This window comes from Leucopleurus acutus (genome assembly GCF_964270905.1).
Source record: "Leucopleurus acutus genome assembly, chromosome: 2".
Lineage (NCBI taxonomy): Eukaryota > Metazoa > Chordata > Mammalia > Artiodactyla > Delphinidae > Leucopleurus > Leucopleurus acutus.
Window position 1 is genome coordinate 172,320,784 of NC_139143.1, and position 26,051 is coordinate 172,346,834.

At 56.1% G+C, this 26,051-nt stretch overlaps 2 protein-coding genes across 4 annotated transcripts; both read right to left on the reverse strand.

Moving 5' to 3' along the window:
• Positions 1-194: 194 nt before the first annotated feature.
• On the reverse strand, positions 195-6,313 carry SYTL1 (synaptotagmin like 1; the record flags this gene model as incomplete). Of its 3 annotated transcripts, none has more annotated exons than XM_082862269.1 (14): positions 195-330; positions 539-748; positions 1,559-1,658; positions 1,782-1,860; positions 2,136-2,294; positions 2,635-2,731; positions 3,004-3,170; positions 3,409-3,522; positions 3,677-3,780; positions 4,024-4,060; positions 4,570-4,615; positions 4,697-4,769; positions 4,992-5,140; positions 6,123-6,313. In XM_082862269.1, 14 exons carry the CDS (start codon positions 6,311-6,313, stop codon positions 195-197), a joined length of 1,662 nt encoding a protein of 553 aa, XP_082718395.1. The 3 variants fall into 3 exon arrangements, with proteins under 3 accessions (XP_082718395.1, XP_082718394.1, XP_082718393.1); XM_082862268.1 differs by having other exon boundaries at positions 4,024-4,096; XM_082862267.1 differs by having other exon boundaries at positions 3,677-3,825; positions 4,024-4,096.
• Positions 6,314-12,246: 5,933 nt separating this feature from the next.
• TMEM222 (transmembrane protein 222) lies at positions 12,247-24,554 on the reverse strand (the record flags this gene model as incomplete). The annotated part of the gene is made up of 6 exons (XM_082864984.1): positions 12,247-13,326; positions 14,842-14,972; positions 15,058-15,154; positions 16,652-16,683; positions 17,980-18,064; positions 24,358-24,554. The coding sequence occupies 6 exons, from the start codon at positions 24,552-24,554 to the stop codon at positions 13,239-13,241; spliced, it is 630 nt and encodes a 209-aa protein (XP_082721110.1). The 3' UTR covers positions 12,247-13,238.
• Between the last annotated feature and the right edge of the window lie 1,497 nt (positions 24,555-26,051).

A 26,051-nucleotide genomic window follows, 5' to 3' on the forward strand; every position in this document is an offset into this window, starting at 1 on the left:
AGTCTTCATGTCTGGGTCTGAAGTTCCTTCATCTGGCCCTCTTCACTTCCCTGCTGTCACTGCCCTCCCCACTCCCACCCCCAAGCCGACATCAGCCCCTTGTTGCCCTCAGAATAGACTTTATTGACTTTAGCCAAGGGCAGGCCGTGAGATGGGGGGCCAGAAAGAGGGGTTTTGTAGGGCTTGTAGGGCAGCTATGTCCTGGGGGCCAGGTTGGTTCTGAGGGGCAGAAGGCCATGCACCCACTCACATGGCCGCTCCAGAAGGGTCTGCCACAGCTGCCTCTCCTCAGGTGTGGAGTCCATCCAGGGCACCTGGAGCCCATAGCTGCTGCCTAGATGTGGGCGGGCAGGGGTGGAAGACACGGTCACACTGGACACCCCAGGTCCCAAGGAATACCTGCCTGGTCCCAGATCATGCACTATCACCCTCACGTTCTCCGTGGACACCAAAGCTCAGGAAAGGACAGAGAAGTGCCCAGGGCCACATGTCAAGCCCCTGCCTCCTAGCATCGGGTCCCCTCAGGGCTCTGCCCCACTCACCGGTGCCCAGGCTGAGGCGTGTGCCCCCCAGCTGGCGACTGGCCAGGGGCCCATGGTCCCAGAGAGAGAGCTCAGCACAGGCCTGGCGCAGGTCAGCAGGACCGAAGCCATCATAAACCATGGTGTGATTGAACGTGGGGCTGAGGCTGCGACGCACCACCCTTGTCCGTTGGCGGCTGGCCTGGCTGTCATCAGGCAGCACCAAACTGTGGGGGGGGGGGGGCTGGCGTCAAGTGGCCACCCCCTCACCCTCCCCAGAACCAACAAGTCACCAAGTCCTACCCATACTTCCTCATAATGTCCATGTCCTCTGGCTCCTGCCTGAGAACTGGCTTCAAACCCTCAGCATCCTGGGACCTTTGCGCCAACCTCCTCTCAGATCTCCTGCCTTTAAAAGTTACAACACCTATTCACAGGACCCCAGAGTAATGTCTCTGAAATGCAGTTCTGCTACTCCTCAGCTCAGTCACCTTCACAGCCCCCCAGAAGTAGTTTCCAAACTTTTTAAAGCCTTGGAGCCCTTTCTGCAAGACAAAAATATCACTCAGAAGTACAAAACCTAAAAGAAAAACAATGTCTTTTGTTGCATCAAGGCTGGGGACTCAGAACCTCACTGGCCTGCCTCTATTTTACTCTCTGAGGGTGGGACAGCACCTGGAGGCACCCCTAGAATTCCTCTGGTGCTTACTTGCAAAACCACTGAACTGCAAGTTCAGGACCAAACCCCACAGCCTGGCTTTCCAGGTCCTCCATGGACAGGCCCCTGAGACCTCCCAGGTCTCAGCCTCAGCTCTCCAACAAGTCCTATGCTCCAGTCGCCGAAATGCAGCTGCTCAGAGGAGTCCTCAACTCTCCTGACTCCAGGCCTTGGCTCAAGCTGTCCCCTCCACCTCCGCTCAGCGGTCGAAGCCCAGAGTGGGGAATCACGGGTGGGTGATCAGAACGGGTCTGTTGAAGGTGGGGAGCTCTACTGCATGAGAAGCGAAGGGAGGCGGGGAAGTACCGATGCCCCTCACCATTGTATGTAGGTATCCAGGGATCCTGGGCGCAGAGGCACGAGGTCCTGAGCTTCCTTCACCCAGAAGTGCAGCTCCCCACTCGGGGGCAGTCCTGCGCCTGTGAAGAGGCTTGGCTCAGGCCCTGCCCCAAGGACAGACACTTGTCCCTCACCCTTGCAGGACAGAGATTCCCCGCCTCTCAAGGCCTGTCCAGCTTGGCCTCTCGCCGGCGGTCACTCACCCTCAGAGCCAGCGGGCACGTACTTGAGGGACAGAGAGAGCAGTCCGCGGCTGGGAAGGTCGTCGGGAGAGGGCGGGACCTGCGAGAGGCGGGCTCGTCAGGGGGTGGGGACAAAGTCCTAGGGAAAAGGGGCCGGAAGGGAGCGGAGTCTCCAGACACCGACGGGGCGGGGTCTTGGAGGGGGCTGCCGAGAGAACAGCCTGGGGATTCCGACAGCCCCGCCACCGGCAGTCAGGAACAGACCTCTGCATGGGGCCCTAAGGTTTCGAGGCTGACGGGGACTGGGGGAAAGCCCAGTGCGGTAAAGGCGGGAGATCTGCGCCGCGGGTCTACCCGCGCGGGCCAGCTGCTCACCCGGGGCTGCAGGGGGAGCCAGGTGGGCTCGGAGTCCCAGTCCCACGTGTCCAGGGGCACTTCGACTTCGCCCAGAAAGATGTTGCGACCCAGGCTTTCGCGGTGCCACACGGACAGGCTCAGCACGCGTCCCCGGAGCTCGGCCTGCGGGACAGAGTACTGGGGACAGGAGGTGTGCTTTAATGAAGCAGCGTCGATGGCCCCGGCCTCAGTGTTGCGGGAGTGTTGGCTGGGGCTTATCCTACCACGCTCCTTGCTGGAAGGAATCCTGGGCAACCCCGGACGGTATTAATGGGGGTCTGGACTAGCGCCGCGCCCACCTCTAGACTGACATGTTGGAGAGCGCGTTAATGCGAGGGCCTCCCTGCCGTTCCTCCCCCAGAATGGAGGACTGGAACGACCGACAATGACGACACCATGGCTGCCCCCGCCACCCGGTCCCCGCAGGAAGGGGCGTTCGGTTCCTTAATGGGGGGCCGCCCTGGCGTCGCGGCCTCACCCAGAGAGTCTCGTTGAAGACCGGGTTCAGATTCCGTTTCTTCACTGAGGTCTTGCGCTTGCTCTGCTTATCCGGGAGGAGTTTGCTTTTGACGTAGCTGGAGCGGGGCAAGTGAGGACCGGAGGTGAAGGGGGACCCCTTTACCCCTCCAGCCCCTTCCAGCGCCTACTTCCCAGCCACAGCCGGGAACGCAGCTTCGCGTGCCAGGCCTCGTGCAGCGCTTTACAGGAGTTATCTCACCCAGCTCCCGCGTCTACCAAGAACGTTATTCCCATTTTGAAGATGAGGAAACTGAGGCCAAGAAAAGCGGTGGGGTTGGGCAGTGAGAGCGGCTCCCTAGCGCCCCTCCTCGAGGGGTCAGACACTCACGGGTCGGAGCGGCGGCGCCGGGCGGCGGCCAGGCCCTGGCACTGGATCACGTGCACGCCCAGCTGGGCGGCACCAGGCTCGTAGCGCAGCGCGAAGTACAGGGAGCCGCGCACCTGCACCGCGCCCGCCTCCGCCTCCCCGGACAGGCTCGTTTGGCTGCTGCTCAGCTGCGGGCGGAGGGTGGGGAGGTCAGGGCGGGCTGCGGGGCTCACGTCGGGGCCGGGGAAGGGGACCGCGGAGAGTTCAGATGGGAGGGGAGGGGGGTAAAGTGAGGTAGCTTGCCTGGAGGCTGGAGTGTCAGGTCCGGGGGTCAAGGGAGGGGTCATGCAGGGGCAACGCCTCGGGATACGGGGAGGGGAGGCGCACCCCACCCCCCACCCCAGGCCTTCTCCCTCACCCCCTCACCGTGGAGGAGTTGAGGCTGGGCGTGGAGGAGCTGCTGCTGAGCACGCGTTCGAGTGACAGGTCGGGCCCCGGGGCCTCCTCCCCATTCTCCAGGATCTCGGACGCCTCCAGGGTCTGAGGAGGAGGTAAATGACGGGGGCGTCCCCTAACCCCCCGCCCCTCCCGCGACCGCTCTCGGTCCCGGACCGCTCGCAGCCTCGCGCAGCTGCACTCCCCGCCCAGAGTCCGCTCCGGGTCTTGAGAGCAGCCGCTGGCCGCTCCCGCCTACCTGGGCAGGCGGGGGCTGCGGCTCCTCCTCTCCCCTCGACGGAGGCTCCAGCTCAGGGTCAGCCTCCTCTGCGGCGAAGGCCTGAACGCCCCCGGGGCCAGGGGCTGGGAGGGGCACAAACAGCTCAGCGAGCCCCACCCCAGCCCGCCCTGCCCCTGAGCAAATTTGGAGGGACTGGTTTACAACCCCCATTCAGACCCCAGTGCTGCCCTGCGGTCTCCGGTGGAGACCGCACCTACCCGCCCCCTAAGCAGGACGAGGAAGGTGAACACAGGTGGCTGGGGTCACTTAGAGCTGCCTCTGATCCCCGCAACCTCTCTGCTCCCAGCACACACCTTCCCACTCACCTTCTTGGGCCTGGGGCTCCTCCTCATGATCTGAAGCCTTTGGGGGGACATATGGTGAGGGGAAATCAGGTCCCTGAAAGAAGCAAGGGGTAGAAGTCACAGAGGGGGCCAGTGGTGAAGGGGTCAGAGGTTCCAGCTTCAGATTCTGCACTGCCCTCAGGGCAGAGCTGGCAACCAGCTGCAGGACCAGTCTGGCCTGTACTTTACACCCCTTCACACTTCAGGGCCTGCCCTACTTAACTCCAGTCTGGCCTGTACTTCACACCCCTTCACACCTCAGGGCCTGCCCTACCTAACTCCCAGGGTCCCACTGGTGGCATCTGAGTCTTGGACCTCACCCAGCTCAGTCCACACTCCACCCCTAGTAACCAATTCAGAGTTTCCTTAGAGGATGGGCCCACACCCCCATTTGATAGAGGAGGATGACAGAGGCCCAGGCCAGGGTCTCCTAATTCTCAGGCTGGGCTCTTTCCCCAGCACATCCCACCTCCATGCCAGGGACACTGTACATTCATTCATTAGCCCATTCAGTCATTCATTACTCACCTCAGCCTCGCTGAACCTCTCTTGGGGGGCCTCGTCCATGGGGATCCTGGGAGGAGGGAGAGGTATAGTCAGAGATGGGCCCCAGGTGACTGGGAGGCACCCTCCACTCCCTGCCATGCCTCCTCACCTGGGCTCCAGCGCCTCTTCGGTCTCTTTCCCAGCAGCCTGAGCCTCCCCATCGCTGCCCTGAGCCTGGTCTCCTGCACCCAGGTGAGAAGTTCTGTGAAACTCTCTTCTCAGGACGTCTGGCCCTTGGAGATGCCCACCCACCTCCTGTAGCCCATGGAGGGGTGGTGCCCACCCAAAGTCACACAGTGCCAGGGGCAGCTGGAACTGAAACCAGGGGCCCTCTGTCCTCGTCTACATACACCCGGTGACCTGGGCTGCCCAAGGCGTGCCCCACTCTGGGGAGCTCCTCTCACCCCTGGAGCCCTTCTTCCTGCGGATGGAGGCGCGAACAAGGTCAGAGCCAAGGTGGGTGTGGTGGTGCCGCTGGAAGCGTGCTTCCTGGAACCAGTCCCCTGTAAGGATCTTCAGCTGCCCAGGGTCTGCCAGCGATGTCCGGAGCTTGCTGGAGGATGGGGGAGGGCGCGGCTGTCACCACTCATGCAATCAACGTTATTGCCACCCACTCTGTGCCAGGCCCTGTACCTGGGGCCAGGGATACAACAGCAAATCAGACTTGATCCCTGCTTTGGAGGAGCTCAGGTTGGTGGGGAGACTGAGTCCAGAATAGACAAGTACACTATAGTGAGGTAGAGCCATGATGTATGTAAGAGGGCCAGCTTTGCCTGTGAGAATACTGGAGGGCTTCCCAGAGGAGGTGACATGTGAATTGCTCTTAAATGACAAATTGGAGTTCTCCAGGTAGAGAAGAAAAATAATTATTATTCATTAAATGACTGTGTATAATCCTTCCTAATTCTATGAGGTAGGGCTCGTTAGCTGCATTTTACAGATGAGGAGAGTGGTACTGGGGGGGTCCAAGGTTACAAGCTAGGAGGTGTCTGTCTGTCCCCAAACACTACTTGTAAGTCCCATGCTGCTCTGCCATTGTGCTCTTCCAGGCAGGAGAAACATCATAAAAGCGAAGGGTGTGTTCGGGGACCTGTGGAGCACCCGGGTGGCTGTAGTGGACATTCTGTCTATGTGTGTCAGGGGGTGAGGCTTACTGGTGGAAGAGGCTGGCAGGGTCCAACCAGGGAGGCCTGTGGACCACGCTTCGGAGCTTGCCCCTGACAGGAGATGTGGAGGAACCATGTGAGGTTTCAGGAGAGGATATTAAAGACAGATCTGGAGAGTCCCAGCTGCAGCATGGAGGGTGGGCCAGAAAGGGTGAGCCCGGAGGCAGGGAGGCCGGCAAGGGAGCTGGTGCAGCCACCCTGAGAGAGGTGATGAACTGAGCTGGCCAAGGGTGGAGTGGACCAGTGGGCAAAAACAAGATCTACCCAGATATCTGACAGGCTGCACGTTGGTAGGGGAGAGGGTGGGAGTCACCCAAGCCCCCCAGTGCCTGAGGCCCCTTCCTCTGGGGCTCCCTTACTCTGCCTTACCTGACCCGTCGCTCCTCCAGCTGGCGCAGGTGGGCATCTCGCTTCAGGACCTTGGCAATAGCCTCTTGCTCCTCCTCTGTCAGGAAGCTGAGATCCAATAGCCCATCAGCCTCAGGCTGTGGCTCATGTGCCATGAGGAGGCCAGGCAGGGACCAGAGCCCCTTTTGAGATGGGTGGCCCCTCTGGGGCATCAGCTGGGGCAGCGCCCAGGCTGGGCACACGTGGCTCCCTGGGGGCAGAGCAAGGGTCAGGTAAAGGCCTGCCCATATACAGGGCACATCCTGGAGCCAATTGCCTTTTCTGCCCAAATATACACCCCCCATGGTGGGCGGGGTACAAGCCCAGGAAGTCTGAGATCAAGGTGGCATGAGATGCACTCGTGGACACATGCACACCGACACCCATGAACATACTCAGGGACACACTCAAAGACATGTAGAGACGCACATGCGCACACTGATACATGTAGATATAGTTCCCCACAGTGAGATGCACACCTGGTCACACATGCACACTGACACCTATATAAAGACAGGCTCACGCATACCCGGTCCCCCATAAAGGGCCCTATGCAGTCATAGGCCCAGATCCATGTCCAGACCAAGAGATGTATGTAACATATCCTTAAACCTGCGCACAGGCGCACGCACACGGGAGACAAGGACCCACAGATGGGTTCACCTATACAAGAATAAGTCCAGGGACAAAGACCTGTCCTTAGATATATACAAATCACACACACTTTTGCACACACATACTGCATCCCCCAAACTAGATTGTGAGCTCCTTGAAGTCAGGGACAGGGCCTCATCCTCAAAGCCAGAACCGTGCACACAGCAGATGGTTAGTAAAAGTTTGCCGAGTTAAATGCAGAAATACGTGCACCTGCACACACACGGGAAATGCACACACACGAACACGCAGCCGGACACACAGGTGCACACACATATCTGCTCACCGCCCTGCCCCGGGAATCTCCCGACTTGGGTCCTTTCCCTCCACCCTTCACCTCCACCCTTCACCTCCACCCTGCTCTGGCCTATTTGGCCTTCCTGTCTGAGGCAGCCTCCTCCCCAGCTCACAGCCTAACTTCCTCCCCCGGAGGTAACTGCTGCACCCACTCCCACAGAGGCCTCCAGCCCAAGGTTGCCCCTGCTGCCAGCCCTGCCCCCTGGCCTGGAGCCCCTCCCTGGACCCCTTTACTCTGGCCACATGGGTTCCCCACGCCCTGACCCAGGACCTGGCTGGGGTGGGACCTGGTAGTGGAGGCCAAGTGCTGCAAAGCAGCTAAGGTACCACGGTGACTCCGGAAGGAAAACATTTGCCCAGCCCTGAGGGGCGTGTGGACGTGGCAAGGAGCCTGTGACTGGGCCGTGGGCAGAGCCGCGGCCCGAGCCCACTGGGCGGTCTCTCCTCTCCTCCCGCCCCTTTAGTCCCCTTCCTCCCGGGGCACCAGGCAGGGCTGAGATGGGAAGAGGACACTCAGCGGGCAGGTCCTGGCTTGTGCCTGCCCCCAGCCCGCGCTCTGTGCCCTCCAAGCTGAGTCAGCGAACCCCTCAAGCGAGCCCTCTCCCCCTGCTGCCCCACCCTCACCCGGGGGGGACTGGGTGTCTCTATCGGGTGTCGTGTGTGACACTGTGGAAATGCCTGTGTGACCGATGTTAACAGCATTTCCTGAACATCTACTGTGTGCAGGTCCCGGGTGTTGCAGACGCACTGTTTAGGGCTCTTCTGGGGCCTGGTGTGTGAGCCTGTGTGGCTGCCCCTGTGTTACCCGGTGCCACTGTGAGTCTCCGTTCAGCAGGCGTCTGCAGACTGTGGGATTTGGGAGGCTGTTTATTTTGTGGGTGTGAATGTTGTATCACTGCGTGTGTGTCTGGGCGTCATGTCACAGTGTGGTGCTGCATGGGGGACTCTCGTCTGTGTGATATGTTCTGTGACTTTCTGGGCGACAGCGTGGTGGGGTGTGTGCACATGTGTGACTGGGCTGTGTGTTGTGGTGTGTACTCTGGTGCCCTGGGGGCCACCAGGTGTGTGTGTATGAGTATGGAGGTAGAGGGACATTCCACAGAACTGACCCTCCCCGCCCTTGTCCTGAGGTCTGCTTGGGCTGGGCTGTGGGTATCTGAGCCCAGGGTCCCCAGCAGCACACCCCTCCCTGCAGTCCCCCCTGGTTCCAGAGGCAGAATCCAGTGTCTGGTCTTCCCCACTCTGTTTCAACACTTATGGGACAGACCCATTGGTCAGTTTAAGGGTCTGTCCATCTGTCTGGCTGTTCCAGCCCCAGACACGTTCCACCTCCCCGACCCCTGGGTCCTACAGGGTGCTCAGGACACCAGGTGGCAGTGCCCACCCCTCGGGACACTGGCAGGGGCCCTCTGGCCCCGAGGTGTATTACCTGTAGGGGTCCAGTATGGAGGGGACACCTTCGTCGGGTAACCCCGGCTTCCCTGGCAGCTGAGTTTCAGGGACCAGAAGAAGAGCAGTGAGGGCCTAAGGCTGACTCAACCGGCGGCCCAGCGGAGTGGCTGCCCCACTGAGGAGGAGGAAACACCTTCTCACAGGGCCTGATGCAAAACCGGGCCTGGACTCCCAGCTCCCCAGGGGCGCAGCCTGGGCTTTCAGCAACCCCAGAGCAGGTTTGGTGGGTAGGAGATGCCTGGGGCTTGGCCCCAGCTCCTCTGCAGACTTATTCTGTAACTCCTGTGACTCGAGCTGGCCCCAACCCCTCAGAGCCTTGGTTGCCCCATCTGTGTAGAATGGGTAGCAGCCCCACCCTGCCCACTAAGGAGCTGATAGGAACTTGCTTTGAAAGCAAAGTTAGAAACGTTTCTGAGAACCAGGGTGGTGGAAGGATTGCAGACTGCAGCCAGACAGCCCTGAATAGTTCCTGCTGTGCCACTGTGTGACCTTAAGCAGGTCTCTCAGCCATTCTGAGCGGCACTTTCCTCCCGTGCAAACTGCAGGCAGCAGAGTGTGAAGAGCCTCTGAGGGAAATGAAAGTGCTTGGCACAAGCTGGCATATAGGAGGTACCAGGTGTTCCCGGGCCAACAGAGTCCCCTCCATGTCCACATATGCCTCCCAGGAAGTGCTGGCCTCAGCAGAGCTGCCCTCTGTCCCCTCTGCCACCCTGGGCCCCATCTGTCTGAGGAGGCCTGGATTCTTCCAGGGCCAAAGTGAGGCTCCCATACCCTCCCTCTGTCCGTGGGGAGCCCCTCTGAGCACCCCCCATTCTGCTCCCAGATTCTTCCCCACCCTGAGAATAGGTTGGGCCCTGGATTACATGTGCTTTGGGACCATGAGCCGAGGCCACAGCAAAGCTTCCGGATGCCCCCAAGTCTGCTTCATTTCAATCTGCCCGTCTTGCCCCACCTGCACCATGGCTTAAAGATCAGAGGGCACCTCACAGACCCCCAAGAGGGGAGGTGGATAAGGAGTGGACTTACCCACTCCTCCTCCCCAGCATCAGAAGTGGCTTCGGAAGGTTACCACCACTCGGAGCCCCTGAGGGTCCCTTCTCCACCCCCAGCCCAAGGTCCAGCCTTCCCCGTTTATTTTTGCAAGTCAGTCTTATTTTCTGAGCCTCTTTTCACTCATCTATTAAATAGGGGTAATAATCCCTCCTCAGACGCTCTCACTACAGTTCAGTTAGACCCCTACCGGCCCTTAATAAATATGCAGAGGCATTTGTAGATGCAATAGCCATCGAGCATCCACTGTGGGAACGGCTACTGTGATGTCCGCCTCCTCTGTCAAGTCTCCCGGACTGGGAGAGGAGTGGCCTACAGTACCCTCACCGCTTCCCATCATTCTGTCCTGGCTCCTCCCCAGGATGCTTCTCTAACCCTCCCACCTCTCGGCTCTCACCATGGAAGGCATCAAACTTCCCTGTCTGTTCTTCTGGCTTCTAAACTCCCTCTTTCTGATCTCCTGTCCTTGCCTCTGTGACTCTCCTGGACCCCTCTCCTGCTGTCTTCTCAACCCCAACTCCTCTGTGTCCTCCCCACCTGAAACCTTCTCCTATTTCCAAGTTTCCACTTTTGTGAACAGCCCTCATGACCTGGCCCCCAGGCCTCCTAATGCTTGCTGCCACTCATTGGACTCTCTCCCATCTGTCCCCCACCTCTGCCACCCTCCCACTGCCCAGGTTTCAGTCCCTGCCCAGCCTCTCCTGGAAGCCTCCTCCTCCCTGTCTCCTGGCCTCCACACTCAGCCCCCCACCCCGCCCCAGCCCTTTATTGCACAGCTGTCAGAGGGCCCTTTCAGCATCCCACTTTTATCTGTCATTCCTCAGCTTTGGAAGGTGCCAGCAGACAACCAGGGGAACCCCCTGACCCTTTACCAACTCTACTCCAAACCAGCAGGAGTCTCACCTCCCAAGACAGTCCATCATCCTTTGGGCTGCCTGCCCTCTCAACCCAGCCCTCGGGGCCCTGCCTAGCTCTGGCTGCTCCTCATTTCCTGTCTCCTACGTCCTTAGAGCCCTACCTACGGGCTCTGCTTCCTGTCCCTTCAACACCCAGACCCATTTGTGCTCCCAGCTCCTCAGCTGCAGAATGCCTTCCCCACCCGTCGCAACCCCTGCAAGGCCTTGATGCTCTGCACTGCGGCTGGTCTCCAGGCAACACCCCCTGGCTAAGAGTTCCCAGGCCTGGTTAAAATTCTGACTCTGCCACATGGCCTGTGGCCTTGGATCAGTGACAATCTCTGTAAGCCTTACTCTCTCCATTTATGAAGCAGGGACAACGGCAGCCATCTCCTGGGACTGTCGTAAGGAGATTCCTTTCTCTTGCCTCCAGCGCCCACTCTCCCTTCTTGTCGGTCACAGCCCCACCCCACTTTCCCTCGTGTACTCCAGTGGGGCCACCTTGCAGGGTGGTTCCGAATGGGGGCTCTGGAGCCTGGCTGCTGGGTTTCAACATGGCTCCACTCTTCCTACCCCTGTGACCTCGAGCAGGCCACGTCACCTCTCTGTGCTTTTTTTCATCTTAAAATGGGGATGAGAGCACCTACCTCATGGGCCTGTGGTGAGGATAAATGATGTACTTTACCAGCACGTGGTGAGCACTCAGTAACTTGGTGATTCTTATGGCAGCTGTTATGTCCCATCACCACACAGCTGCTTTAAAGTTCTGCTGGGTGAAAACAGGCCTTAAAGCTTTTCTGTCCATTTGGCTGTGGTGTCCTCCATACCAGAATTTAACCCCAACCCTTAGGTGGACCCATAGGCAGAACAGAGTTTTGAAAATGGAATTGCTCTGAAGAGAGGAGGGGCCACCTCTGTCATGCCCTGGAGAAGCCCCAGGCCTGGAAACCACAGCACCGCAGGGTCTGGGGTGAGCTGACGGACACTTGATCCAGGGCCCTGAGGGCCGCAGCTAGAGCTGTCCCCAAGGCCATCCTCAGGGTGAACACAAAGGGCTCTCAGGATTCAGAGACCAAATCCTTTGCTAGTTCAACTAAAGGGACACCTGGCATAGGGCAAGGTTAGGAAAGACTTCACCAAGGCAGCGGCTTTTAAGCTGGGCCTTGAGAAGGAAGGGCATGACTTCAACAGGTGGGAAGCAAAGGACCAGAAGTGGGTGGGTGTTGGAGAGCAGGTGCTGCCCTATCTCGGTAGAGAGTGGGATGCGTGGAGAGTGAGAGTGCGGGGTCCCGAGGGCCATGGAGTAGAGGCACCACGGAGCAGGGCAGCGACCGGATCACTGGGGGTGAGCACGGGGAGCTTGGCAACGTGATCAGTGGATACGGTGGGGGCCGGGTCCAGGGCCCTGGTCTGTCAGCACTGACTCCCAATCCTACTGCCAAGTTCTTCCCAACAGGGAACATGGGAGGGGTTTCAATGTTCGCCTGCCTCAAGGAGAAAGCTTTGGGATGGTGGACGAGGCGTGGAGAACTCGCAGCGCTCCTGCTCAGAGCAGGGTACACCCTGGGGATGCTGGCTCCTGCAAGCTCCAGGCCCTGGACGAGGACCCAACCATGTCCCTGGCAACCAGACCCCTTGCCGGGGGCAGAGGAACCCAAGTTCACCACGAAGATAGGAGCTGAAGGGAGCACATGTCTTCAGTGAAACCAGGGACCACCGAAGGGAGAAATCAAGGACAAGCACGGTCTGGAGTTAAAACTCTTTATTGTCCTGCCCAGGAGCCCCGCACAAAGGAATGCGTGGAGCAGGGGTGAGGGGGGCAGCACAGGCCTGTCCCACAACTTGAAGTGAAGGGGGAGCCGTGGGAGGCGGGAGGAGACAGCTCCCGTTCAGCTCCCTGATGGCGCTGGATGCTCCGACGGCCCCCCGACACCTCGGACCCAAGGGGTGCCGTCACCAGTGCGAGGCCTGTACCTGGGGCCAAGGACGAGCTTTGTTACATCGCTCTGATCTGCAGGGGTCACTCTGGATACGTCAGTGTCACTCATCTCTCCAGCCTGGTTGGGGGAGCCCAGGCCCCAAACTGCAGGGGGGAGATGGACCCAAGTACTTGGAGGCCCTGGGAGAGCGGGAAGAGGGGGCTGCACGGGCTGGCGGCTGCCGGGAGCGGGGCACAAACTACCCCTAGTGCAGCTTCTGGCAGACATCTGAAGGGGGCCCGTCAGCCCTACTGGACCATTCTAGAGGCCCGTGGAGAAGGCCCCAGGGTGGCTGAGTTTACGCAGACTTCTTAGTGTACCTCCACCCTGGGACCAGAGTCCTGGAAGAATGGGCTTCAAATCCAGCTCTGCTCGCTGTGCTGCCTTGTCTGGTGGGTCCAAATATCCTTCCCTCCCCCACCAGGCACTGGGCTGAGGCAGAGGGAGCCCAGCAGGCAGTGGCAGACACAGCTCTAGAGGGAAGCTAAGGCTTTTCCAACAGATGAACAAAGGGTGCCTCAAGGGTGGGAGTCACAAGCCTGGGAAGGAGGGGGCAGGGAGCTTCTGAGCGACCAGTGAGACACAAAATGCAAACACCTCCACCCCACGCTCATCCTCAGCCCTTATCCTACCCCACTGAGCCCAGACCCCTGGGCCCAAACCAGCAGGCCCATCCCTGCCTTCCGGGACGAGGAGGAAGAATCTGGAACGAAAGGTGATGGCGGCGGCCTCCTCAGGAGCCTGGTGGGCCCAGGGCCATGGGGCAGCCATCACCGCAGGTTAAAGACCAGGCTGACGCTCAGGATGACGCCCAGGAGGAGGACAAAGGGCAGCCAGGTCTTCACGAAGGCGCCGATGCTGATGGAGAGAGAGGGGAGCATGGGAGGGAAGGGGCCAGTGAGTGGGCGTGTGGTCCTCCCACAAGCCCAGACGGGGCCGCTCCCCGCAAGGAAGCTCCTGGAACTACCCCCCTCACCCCCAAACTCAGTCAACTAAGGGACTGGGTTAGGCCTGGTGCCCGCTGTGGAGGAGCACCAGCTACGGTCCTGGGCAGGGGCTGTTCCAGGCTCCTGGTGGAGATGTGACACCTCGCTGGGTGGGTACAGGAGACACGTCCACCCTCTGGGCCTTCCTGACTCCATCCACGATCACCCCTGTGTCTGGGGAGAGGTCGCCAGCGAGAGGACCCAGAAGTCTTCAGTCTGGGTGGGGAAGCCAGGAGTGCCCTCTGCTCAGTGCAGTGGGCGGGAGGGGTCGGTGAGAGTTAGCGCGGGGCTACGGCTCAGCCCGCTTCAACCCCGCCTCTGCCTCAGTCTCTGTGTGACCACAGACAAGGTCTTCCCAGGAGACCTCTAAAAGCCTTTGGACCAAAAAAGACCCTGAAAATCTCCTTTTCAGAAGCTCTTAATGATGAGCACAGCTGGAAGAAAGCCTGGAGAGGCAGCTGGGCTAGCCCAGGTGTGTGCTGGCTCCCCGGTGGGAGGGTCACTCCACCTCTCTGAGCTCCCTTTATCTGTGAATTGGGACCAAGGCCTTTGACCTCATAAGTCATGAGGCGGGGACTTTAAAGGTCCTCCCAGGCCACCACTGGGGCCCACCCGCCCAGAACCCTGCCTCTGACGAGGGATGCTGGGAGGGGACCCTATGGGGTCACCCATCCTCTTCTGAGGGTCCACCTGTTCACTGGACCTGAGCACAGGGCTCTGTGCACACGCAGCATCCCTGAGGAGCCAGAATCATTATCTCCATTTTCCCAGGGACAGTTGCAGCTCAGAGAGGCCAAGGCAGCTACCCAAGATCTCACAGTGAGCAAGGGGCAGAGCTGGGCTTCAGACAGCACCGCCCTCTCCACCAGGAGCTCAGCTGCAAGGGGCAGAGCTGGGCTTCAGACAGCACCGCCCTCTCCACCAGGAGCTCAGCTGCAAGGGGCAGAGCTGGGCTTCAGACAGCACCGCCCTCTCCACCAGGAGCTCAGCTGCAAGGGGCAGAGCTGGGCTTCAGACAGCACCGCCCTCTCCACCAGGAGCTCAGCTACAAGGGGCAGAGCTGGGCTTCAGACAGCACCGCCCTCTCCACCAGGAGCTCAGCTACAAGGGGCAGAGCTGGGCTTCAGACAGCACCGCCCTCTCCACCAGGAGCTCAGCTACAAGGGGCAGAGCTGGGCTTCAGACAGCACCGCCCTCTCCACCAGGAGCTCAGCTACAAGGGGCAGAGCTGGGCTTCAGACAGCACCGCCCTCTCCACCAGGAGCTCAGCTCGTTGTTTTCCTGCTTTGTCCCTGCTGGCTGAAGGACCCCAGAAATGGCCCCGTTGGGATCCATGGGAGAGCGGCCCCGGGGAGGGTGGCGGCGGCCAGGGGGACAGGCAGCGCACCTGACATACTTCCCATACAGCAGGCAGAAGAAGCAGAGAGTCACCATGTTCCAGTTGGTGCTGTTGTTGTAGCGCATCAGGTTCAGGGCCAAGGCCACATGTGAGTGGCAGTTGTCACAGCAGAGACTGTGCTGGAGACGCAGGATGGGCTGGGTCAGGATGGGCTGCGGGGAAACCTCCCCCCCTCGTTCCCGCCCTCAGGAGTAGCCCACCTACCATGCGGTGCTTGTACTCCTCAGAAGCGTCGTGCACAGCCGTGTCCCACGCGTTGGGCCCGCTAGCATATACCTGAGCAGGGTCCAGCTTCCAGTACCTGAGGGGGGAGAAGGGGTTCTGGGCACTGGCTCAGCTCCACGAACGTCCCCTGACGCCTGCTCTGTGCAGGGCCCTGAGCCGGGTGCTGAGGCTACAGGGGTGAGCCAGGTCCAGGGAAAGGGCCACACAGCAGACAACTGGAACAGTGTGACATGCCCACCGCCATGTGGATCCTGGAGAGGATATGAACTCACTCAGTGGGGACGTGAGGGGCTTCCTGGGGGTGACACATGCGTCCAGTGTGAAGGAGGAAGGATTAGCCAGGCGCAGAATGGGGAGTGAATATTCTAGGGAGAGGGAACAGTTTGAACAGAGAAAGAGGCACAGAACTGTGCAGTGTGTACCAGAAATTAAGAAACTGGGCACTGCTGGGGGATTCAGAGGGAAGAACGGGGTGAGGGACGTTGGAAGGTGAGGCTGGAGATGCAGGGGGGCCATGTTCTGGGGGACTTGAAGGTCATCCTGAGGAGTTCATCCATCAGAAAGCATTCTCCCCATCTCCCCACATGGGAGACTAGGGTGAATGGGAGAATAGCTGGTGGAGCTAAAGTCTGTGAACCTCAAGCTGGGTGACACCCCAAAGGGTCTGGGCCAGGGGGCACTGGGAGGTCAGAGAGCCCTCTGGCTGCTATGTGGGGAATGGCTTGACAGAGGAGCCTACAGACTGGACCAGTGAGAAACCACCGTGGCCGGGACTTCAGCTGCTCAGGGGTTCCTGCCTGGAAACGGGTGTCCTTATAACTCTCGCTGAGGAGCAGTCTGGCAGCAGACACCCAGACCAGAGGCCCCTGGCTCACATCTCCACCTGCCTGAGGGAGTCAGCAGGGTTTGGATAGCCCAGCTCCAGGCTGCCTATGCTGTGTGGGACACCAACTCCTCCTTGGGCTCCACCCTCCTGGATGCTGCCTTGGGCAACAGAGCATCTGATGCTGTTCTGAGCAGACTGAAGACTGAGGCACTGTCACCACAACTGAGGTGGGCCCCCAAGACAGAAAAAATGAAGTCCCCAAACCCCATGCAAACCAGCAATAGCTCCAGGAGAGACTAAACTGCCTTTATTCTCTCCAACCAGAACTTTCCAGCAGAGTTCCAAACCATGCCTCCCCACACCTTAAATGGTGTGTTTGTTCCTTGAGGGGCAGGAGAAAGAGTCCAGGTTTTGCAGTGAGACAGACCTGCATGTGAGTCCCAGCTCTGCCACTTCCTGTGTGATCTTGACCAAGTCCCTTCCTTATCTTCACCTTTCCGAAGGAGCTGACAACACGACCTTGCAGGGCTGAGGCAAGGCCTAGATGGCCTGTGGATAAAGGACCCAGCCAGGGACTGGAGCAGGAGATGTGTGGTACAAGGTCAGATGCTCTGGTAGACCCTGGCTGCCCCCCTTCACCCCATCCTCAGGCTGCTGGCTCCTGCTGTGCCCCAGAAGGCCTGGCCTGCTGCTCCAGGTAGGAGGAACCTGGCTCTAGGGCCAATCACACGGATGTTCACCACTTACTTGGCAGGCTTCCCGAAGGCCATGTTGTCTTCCTGTTGAGGGACAAGAGCAGAGGTCAGTGGGGAGCCCGCATGCAGCCCAGCAGACAGACCTGGGTTGGTGGTGGAAGTGTCGTGACTTAGAAGGAGGTAAGGTGGGTGGGCAGAAGTGGAGCCCGGGCCCTGCTCTGGGGTTGGTGGGATATCTGAAGGGCCAGCAGCAGCTCTTCTGTGTGAAGAAGGCAGTGTGGCAGGAGTGCACAGAGCACTGCACCCGGAGACCAAAGACTTGGGGTACAGCCATGACTGCCTCTCTCTGTGGCTGCCAAGTAATTCTCTCACCCTCTCTGGGCCTTGTTTTCTCCAGGTTCTCTGGTCAATCTCTGGTCTTTGTCCACAGGGGAGTGGTCTCCTTTGTGGTGTGAATGAGGACAACCTCTGACCTCCTGACCCGACAGTGGTGGCCCACACAGAATCTGGCAGTGTGACTGCAGTCAAAGCAGGATGTGGGGTGGGTTGGGGTGAGTGGGGTAGACACAGCGGTTGGGCCTCAAGAGGCCTGCTACGAGGGGGATGTTTTAGCCAAGTCCTAGACCTGCCACACAAGATGTGGGGTACAGGAGTTACAAAGGGACAGATTCTGGGTTCAGAATCTGCTGACAGAGTTGGTCAAAGATGAATTATCATACACGTACATGGCAGTGAAAGTAATGGGTATGAAAGACCTTTGTGGTGTTAAGATGATCATGACAAATATGAACATAAGCAGGCTGGTGCCACCACACCCATTCATCCCAGTCTGACGGAGAGGAAGCTGCAACTCGAAACAGGCAGGACGCTGCCTGCTCACCTGGCGCAAGCCTACTGCCCTATCTGGGGCACATCCCCAGGGAACAGACCTGAGAACACAGCTGGTTCATTCTAGAAGGTCCGCCCCCTCTTCTCCATGGCCACACCCAGGGAACCACGTCAGCCTCCCCTGTGCCCCCGCCTTGTGACTCCCACCTTCTGAAGGTCCAGACACTTGGTTCCTGGACCAAGGAACCAGGATGGTCTGACTCTCCACTCTTGCCTCTAACCCTACCCATGTCTTGGTACCCCCGGGGTGGGCAAAGGGCTGGGTCAGTTACTTAAGAATCCTGGCCACACTGCCCTCCTGGCCTGTCCTGGAGGCAAGAGAAAGGGGAAAGGGGTCAAACACTGGTGAGAAGCAGAGGGCCGGACCAGGACTGCATGGCACCTGCATTCTCCTGCATACTGGGGAGACAGGAAGGCTGCCTGTGGGCAAGATAGGCTAGCTTTCCACTTGAGCCCTGGAACCCTCCAGAGGGGGGCAGAATGGGGACTCACCGACACAAAGTAGGGGCCCGCAAAGTCCCGAATGACTCCTGTGGATGTGCAGATGCCCATGTGGCCAATGATGGGGAAAAACCACCTGTGAAAAAAAGGACAGGGAAAGGGCAGAGCTTGTGGGTGTCTTTCAGCTGGTCAGACAGACGCTGGGAACACTCCATCCAGAGTGACAGCATATGAATATAACGTTGTGTGGTAAGTGTCCATTAGGGTGGCGGCAGCGGGAGGGGAAGTACAGAAGTGGGGCAAGTGAAAGTGAACAGCAGAGCCGGGAATCGGTGCAGCCCACAGAACAGCTAAACTCAAAGGACGGCAACACTGAGTGTGGTGAGGAGGCGGAGCAACTGGAACTCTCTTCTCACTGCCGCTGGGAGAGTTTCCACAGCTTTCGAAAACTGGTACCACACCCTCTACCTCAGCAATTCCACTTCAGAGTATACACCCAACAGAAACAAATGCTTGTGTCCACCAAAGCCGTGGACAAGAATGTTCACAGCACCTTTATTAAAAAATAGCTGGAAACAACAGTTGTCAAAATTCACTGAACCGCACACTTAAAATGTATGCACTTTATTGTATGTGAATTATATCTCAATAAAGTTGATTAAAAAAACCTAGAAATAATCCAAATGTCCAACAATAGTAAAACGGGTAAGTAAATTGGGGTATAGTCAAACAGTGAAATAGTAGGTAACAATGAAAAATAATAAACTGCTACGCACAACATGGATTCTCACATATACAAGGCAGAGTAAAAGAAAATTTACACAAAAGTGCATGCGTATTATTCTGTTTATGTGAAGTTCAAGAAAAGGCAAAACTAATCTATTGTGCTGGAGGGCAGAAGAGGGGTTATTTCTGTGGCAGAACTGACTGGCACAAGGGAGCCCAATGGAAACTGGAAACATCCTCTCTCTTGACCTGGATGACATGAGTGCACACACATGCAAAATTCATTGAGCCGTATACTTAAGATTTTTACACTTTATGGTACATGTTATACCTCAATTAAAAAGTTTTTTAGGGCTTCCCCGGTGGCGCAGTGGTTGAGAGTCCGCCTGCCGATGCAGGGAACACGGGTTCGTGCCCCGGTCCGGGAAGATCCCACATGCCACGGAGCGGCTGGGCCCGTGAGCCATGGCCACTGAGTCTGCGCGTCCGGAGCCCGTGCTCCGCAACGGGAGAGGCCACAACAGTAAGAGGCCCGCGTACCGCAAAAAAAAAAAAAAAAAAAAAAAAAAAAAGGCTTAAGAAGTTTTTTAAAAAGTGTTGGGGGGCACTTAAACCAGCGTGTGTGTGTGTGTGAAACAATGTGTGCAAGGGTAGAGATCAGGACAAAAGCATGATGCATTCCAGGAACTGAAAGTTTGATGTGTTTTTAATTCTAATTTTTATTTTTATTGGCTGTGTTCAGTCGTTGTTGCTGCACGCGGGCTTTCTCTAGTTGTGGTGAGCGGGGACTACCTTTTCGTTGTGGTGCGCGGGCTTCTCATCGTGGTGGCTTCTCTTGTTGAGGAGCATTGGCTCTAGACACACGGGCTTCAGTAGTTGCCGCACGCAGGCTCAGTAGTTGTGGCTCGCGGGCCTTGGAGTGCAGGCTCAGTAGTTGTGGCGCACAGGCTTCAGTTGCTCCACGGCATGTGGGATCTTCCTGGACCAGGGATAGAACCCATGTCCCCTGCACTGGCAGGTGGATTCTTAACCACTGCGCCAACAGGGAAGTCGAAAAGTTTGAATTTTTAAAAGCCATGGGCATTTATTTAGAAAAACCCAAATCTCAGTTGGACCCCGATATGCAAAACGCATAGGAACTCCGGATCTGTCTGTAGTCTGAGAACCATGGCTCTACAGGAACTAGGTGCTGGAGAGACTGATCCAGTTTAAGAAGGACTCACAAGGAAAAAAAGAAAAAAGGACTCCCAGGGCCAGCAGCCACGTGCTGATTTGAAGGCTGCCTGCTGGGAGGTGGAGGCAAAAGCCACAGAGATATAGCCCAAAGAAACAATTACATGGGGCTGGGGCAGAGTCAGCAAAGACTTCACACAGGAGGGAACTTTTAACCTTGACCTGTGAAAGCACAGGATGTTGACAGGCAGAAAGCAAAACTCCAAGGCAGCAAAGTGCTGCGTGTGCCTGGAGAATGGGAGGGAGACAGGAGTTCAGAGGCTGTTCTGGAATACTGGCAAGAGAAGATGGTGATCCTGACCAGAGTACTGGTCAGGTGAGAAGCAGATGGCTTGAGAAGATCTTTAAAAGGAAGACTGGGCAGTTTTATGACGATAGGATAGAGCTCTTCCAGGTCTGCAGCTTGAGCACCAGGAAGGATGGTGGGGCCAAAGTGGTCTTTTTGTTTTTGGCTGTGCCGCATGGCTTGCGGGATCTGTTCCCGGACCAGGGATTGAAGCCGGGCCCCCGGCAGCGTAAGCGCCGAGTCCCAAACTTACTGGATGGCCAGGGAATTCCCCAGAGTGGTCTTTTAAGAACATGATCCAGATTCTGTCATTCCCTTGCTTTAACATCCATTACGGGCTTCCTATTACACTTATACTCCAAACTCCTTCCAACAGTCTGGCCCTGCTTATTCCTTGAAGTCACCTCACTCTTCTCTCTAGCTACACTGCCCAATTCTGGTTCGTCAGACACACCAAATCCTCCCACCTCAATGGGTTTTTTTTACATTTGCCTTCGTCCCAGACACCCTTCTAGAGCTTCACATAGCTGGCTGCTTCTCATCACTTAGGCCTCAGCTCAACGGTCAACTCTGGAGGTTTCCCTTGACAGTGCCTTCTAGAGTAGCCACACACGACCCCAGGCACCCCAGATCCCATGACTCTGCTTTAATTTCGTCATAGTATCTACTGTTATCTGCAATCATCTTGTTTACTTACATGGTTACTGTCTTTCCCCTCTAGTATGTAAACTCTGAGAGAGTACGGATTTTCTCTTATTGGTTAGAGTAGCCCCCAGGGCAGTGCCTGGCACATAGCTGCAGCTAAGCAGTCACTGACTAAATGATGCATGAATGAATATCGTGCATTTAAGAGTGGAGTCAGGCTCTGAGGTCAGACCTGGGTTGAGTCTTGACTGTTTTGGGCAGGCACTCACTCCCATCTGTCAGTGAGAGGTGAACAATGATGATGATGACCTCAATGGGGGGCGATTGTGAGGATCAAACAGGATATGCCTGCAAAATGCTTATGACACTTCCCTGCACTTGGTAGTTGCCCAATGTTGTTATCATGAGGTGTACAATAAATACCTGCTATCTGACTGGCTGGACTGGCCGGCGTACAATAAGTTGCTTTAGACTCATAGTGGCCACAGGATGGACACTCAGAACTACGGGAAAGTAGCGCCTCTGGCTTCTCAGGCCCTAATCTCAAGACCCATCTCCACCTCCCACCCTCAATTCCTTTCATCTGGTTGGGGAGAAGGTCTGGGTTTGACCAATACTCCACATACCACGGCTTCCCCGGAAGTAGAATAAAGGCTGGAGAGAACAGAAGTCTGCGCCTGGGGAAGCCCCAGAGAAGAAACTCTCAAAGTATTTGTCAGTCTGGAAGCTCCATGAAGGCAAGCTCCAAAGCTGCTTTGTGGACTACTGTCTGCTCAGACCTAGTACATAATAGGTCCTCAAGAACTATTTATTGAATGAATGAGTTATTGACTCTGGAGCTCTACCTGGTATAGGTAGACTATTTCAGTGGAAAAAGCCCTATGCTGGCTTCTAAGCCTTTATTTCCTCATCTATAAAATGAGGATGACAGTACCTATTTTCATTACGTTGATAAAAGGACTGAATGAGACAGTGAATATAAAATGTTTAGAACACAGCCCAGAACAGAGTAAGTATCCAATCTTTGCTGTTTTTAGTAGTAGCAATAGCTGTTATCTGGCTTTTCATGCAGAATTATCAACACTTCTGAGGGGACAGACAGATCTCTGGATTCAGTTTCCCCCTCTCTGATCCACCCCCACCACCTCCAAAATCAATGACACTTCCTTGTGCCACATCTATTCCTAGCTCTGCATTCTAGGTCAGCAATCACCACAATGTACTACAATGGTGAGTTCACCTGTCTCTCTCTCTCCTCCTGGAAGGCGAGTCCTTTGATGGGAACATGAGCCTTCTGATGGGGCAGTAGGCCTTATTCATCTTATGAACACCTGTAAATAGATCTGAATAGAAATGGGGTGTGTGCTGCTTCTGGCCCAGATGACTGGGGATCGTGGTGCCTCCACTCAATGTTGCTACCAGCTCTCCAAAGAGCAGAGGACTCCACAAACGTGTTTTTGAGAACAGGGAAAAACCAAAGAGATCTTGGGATAACAAGACAGGTTTTATCAAAACCAATACATTCCCTCCCAGTTATTCTCACATTAACATTTTACGTTCTTCATAGCACGATTCACTATCAGTTCTTTTATTAGTTTACTTGTTTACTGTCTATCTCCTTCCACCATGATTTAAACTCTGTGAGAACAAGGATCATACCTGCTTTACTCACCACTGTATATTCTTATCACCTAGAACTACTCTAGGCACATAGGAGTCACTTAGCAGGTGTGTTAAAAAGAATACTGAGGGACTTCCCTGGTGGCGCAGTCGTTAAGAATCCGCCTGCCAATGCAGGGGACACGGGTTTGAGCCCTGGTCTGGGAAGATCCCACATGCTGTGGAGCAACTAAGCCCGTATGCCACAACTACGGAGCCTGCGCTCTAGAGCCCGCGAGCCACAACTACTGAAGCCTGTGCACCTAGAGCCCGTGCTCCGCAACAAGAGAAGCCACTGCAGTGAGAAGCCCGCACGCCACAACGAAGACCCAACACAGCTAAAAATAAATAAATAAATTTATTAAAAAAAAAAAAGGAATACTGAATTAATCAATGAAAACGCTTTCTTAAAATTTTTATTTTGAAAGGACTCAGACTTGGGTGTTCTTTTTTTAAATTATACATTTATTTACTTACTTATTTATTTGTTTATTTTTGGCCGCGTCGGGTCTTCGTTGCTGCAAACGGGCTTTCTTTAGTTGCGGTGAGTGGGGGCTACTCTTTGTTTGCAGTGACGTCTCTTTGTTGCAGAGTCTGGGCTCAAGGCATGTGAGCTCAGTAGCTAGGTTCCCGGCTCTAGAGCACAGGTTCAGTAGTTGTGGCGCACGGGCTTAGTTGCTCCGCGACATGTGGGATCTTCCCAGACCAGGGATCGAACCCGTGTCCCCTGCATCGGCAGGCAGATTCTTAACCACTGCGCCACCAAGGAAGTCCAAGACTTGGGTGTTCTTAAACAAATGCATAAGCATTTGAAAACAGAACAACTGAAGTATTTTAACATAATACAAGAATTAAGCTCATTTTAGGATCAGCAACATATAAGAACAAAAATGATCCCTTCTCCACACCACTTGGCTGTTTTTGATACAGGGAACAAATCTATTCGTCAGGTGAGAGGGGACAGGATGTAATCGAACGAGAGCAAGTTATAGAGTCAGAAAACGGAGTTTGGGATGCTTTCGTTTACTGTCATGTGAACATGATCAAGACATTTAATGGTACAAATTCATCATCCGAGAATATAATTCCTGCCTTAGAAAGTGGTTGTGGAATTCAGAGGAAATGGGTGTGAAAGAGCTTGGCCAACTGTCCAGCACTGTGAGGAGTGGTTATTATCAGCTGTCAAGGCTGAAGCACGAGGGCAAACCAGCTCCCTACTCCCCCCTCCTCGTCCCCAAGCTCCTTGCTAAAAGGCGCCAGCAGTTTTGGAGCACCTGCTTTCTCTTCTGACAAAGGCTGATGCCACAGAAAGAACCCTGGTCTGGAAGGCAGACAGCCTGGGACCTAAATGCGCTTTGCAACTGAGATGGTGTGTGATCTTCAGCCTCATCTGTGAGACAAAGGACTGGACTCCCAGATCTATGGGGGCCCTTCCAATGACGACATCCCAGGAGTTGGTGTGGTCCCAATCAAACTCCCAGTTGCCTCCAGACCCAGCAGGATGGCTTGCGTATAGGAAGTGACCAGCAATCATTTGTTTAACGAATGAATAAACCAGTGAGTGAATGAAGATGTCTCTCTCATACCCAGTTAGGGGCCCCTTTTCTGTACGCCCACAGGTCCTTAGCTTCCCAGCCTCAGGACCTTTCCGCGGTCAACAACTGTCTTTCTCTCAGATCAGACCAGGTGTAATGAGGGAGGGGAGCTTGTCCCATTCACCAGCAGAGCTCGCACCGCGCGGGTGGCGGGGTACTGGTGAACCCCGGACCCGTGGGAAGGGTTTGCTGTGTGTCGGGGCCGGAGGCTGGCCCCGGGCCGCCGGAGGACGCCATGCGGGCCCGGCTCTCCCAGTCCCCGGGCAGACGCCGGAGGAGACTCACGTGAGCACCGGTATGGGAGTCCACACCACGCAGTAAGGGAAGCGGCTCCGCTCCACGTCCATGACGCCGCCGCCAGCACAGCTAAACTGCTTCTTGTCCGTCTCGGCCGCCGTCGGCGCCTCCACTTCCGCCATCCCGGGCGGGGGTGGCAGCGGCGGCGGCAACAGGAGTGGCGAACTCCCTTCCGCTTCCGCCATGCTGCGCGCGCCCCGCTCCGGCCTGCCCCGATGCAGCGCCCGTCGCTCGGTGGCGTCACTTCCGGAAGGTGGGGTCCGCCAGGCTTGGCCTTCCCGCCGGGAATAGGAGCCGCGTCCTTCTTGGCCCGGCCCACCTCCTTCTGCGCCCGGCAGCCACGGGGGTTCGCGCTAGCACTGAACCGCAGCGAAAGGGATTCCCTCAGGCAGCGCGCAGTCTAGCGCGGGAGACTGACCTAGAACTCTGTAATTCAGTACGCTGAGGGCTCCTACGAGGTGTGGTACAGTCTCCATTTATTGAGCGCGACTTAGGTGCCACGCACTTGACTTGACGTACATTGTTTTAATCCCCATAAACTGCTTAGACGTGCGAATTTAGGTATTTCCCTCAAGTTACAAGTGAGAAACTGAGGCTTAAGAGGTGAGGTAAGTGGCCACGACTCAAACCCAAGTCTCTCTCCCTTTTTCATTCTGTGGTCTCTTGCGAGGTAGTGGTAGCATAAAGGAAGGATAGACTAAAACAATGTGTGGCGTGTGTGCAGAAATAGGGGAAACTTGCCTGAAGATATTTGAGCTGAGCCTTGATGTTTGCCAGGTGGCTCGGGGATGGGGCTGGAGGGATGCGTGCAGCCGTGCAAAGAAAGGCCTTGCAGAGCAGTGTGCAGGAGTGTGAATATCACCTTGGCTGGAGTAAATCACATACCTTAGATGTGATCCGATCTCTTCATTGTACAAATGGGAAAACTGAGGCTCAGGGAAGTTAAAGTAATTGTCTGAGATCACACACTATAAAGAAGCCAGGCTCAAATCTTGGATTCTTTGGGCTTTTTTACGGATGCCAAGATAGACAAAGAAAATGGAATCTGCTGGTGTGGGAAGGGAAAATGGGGGGACAAAGAAGGAAGGCAGCAGCTAAAAATCATGCTAGTGGGAGGTATGGATAAATCCGCTGAGGAAGGTGGGAGATATGCCTTTTGGGGAAGGTTTTTCTTCCATTGAATTACCCTCCCTCAACACTGATCTATAGAAAGCCTGCTCTCCTGTTTTTAGAACCTAATATTTTAATGCATTTTGGAGGGGTATGTCTATCTCTGTTATGGAACTCTAAGTTCCTTAATTTCAGTAGCTAGCACTGTTCCTAGTGCAGAGCAGATGCCCACTAGATGTTTACTGATTTACAGAACGACTGGATGTTTTATAAAGGTCTCACAGATATCACAGCTGAAAATGATTCTAACCCACTCAAAATTCTTTGAGTATGTTTATGCCTCTCCTGTGACCCATGTGTGTGATCCTTGATGGGCAACAACCAGCATCTGGCACATGTATGGAATAGATTAAGTGTGCAGTGCCTGTTTGTTGAATGAATAAATCACATCTTGATTCAATTACTATAGCTGTCCCATCTCTTCTGGAGGGTCTCCGAGGAAGGTCTATACCTTAGACATTCCTCTGCCATCACTGTCAACCCATAATTCTAGCAAAGGGCTGGTGGGTGCC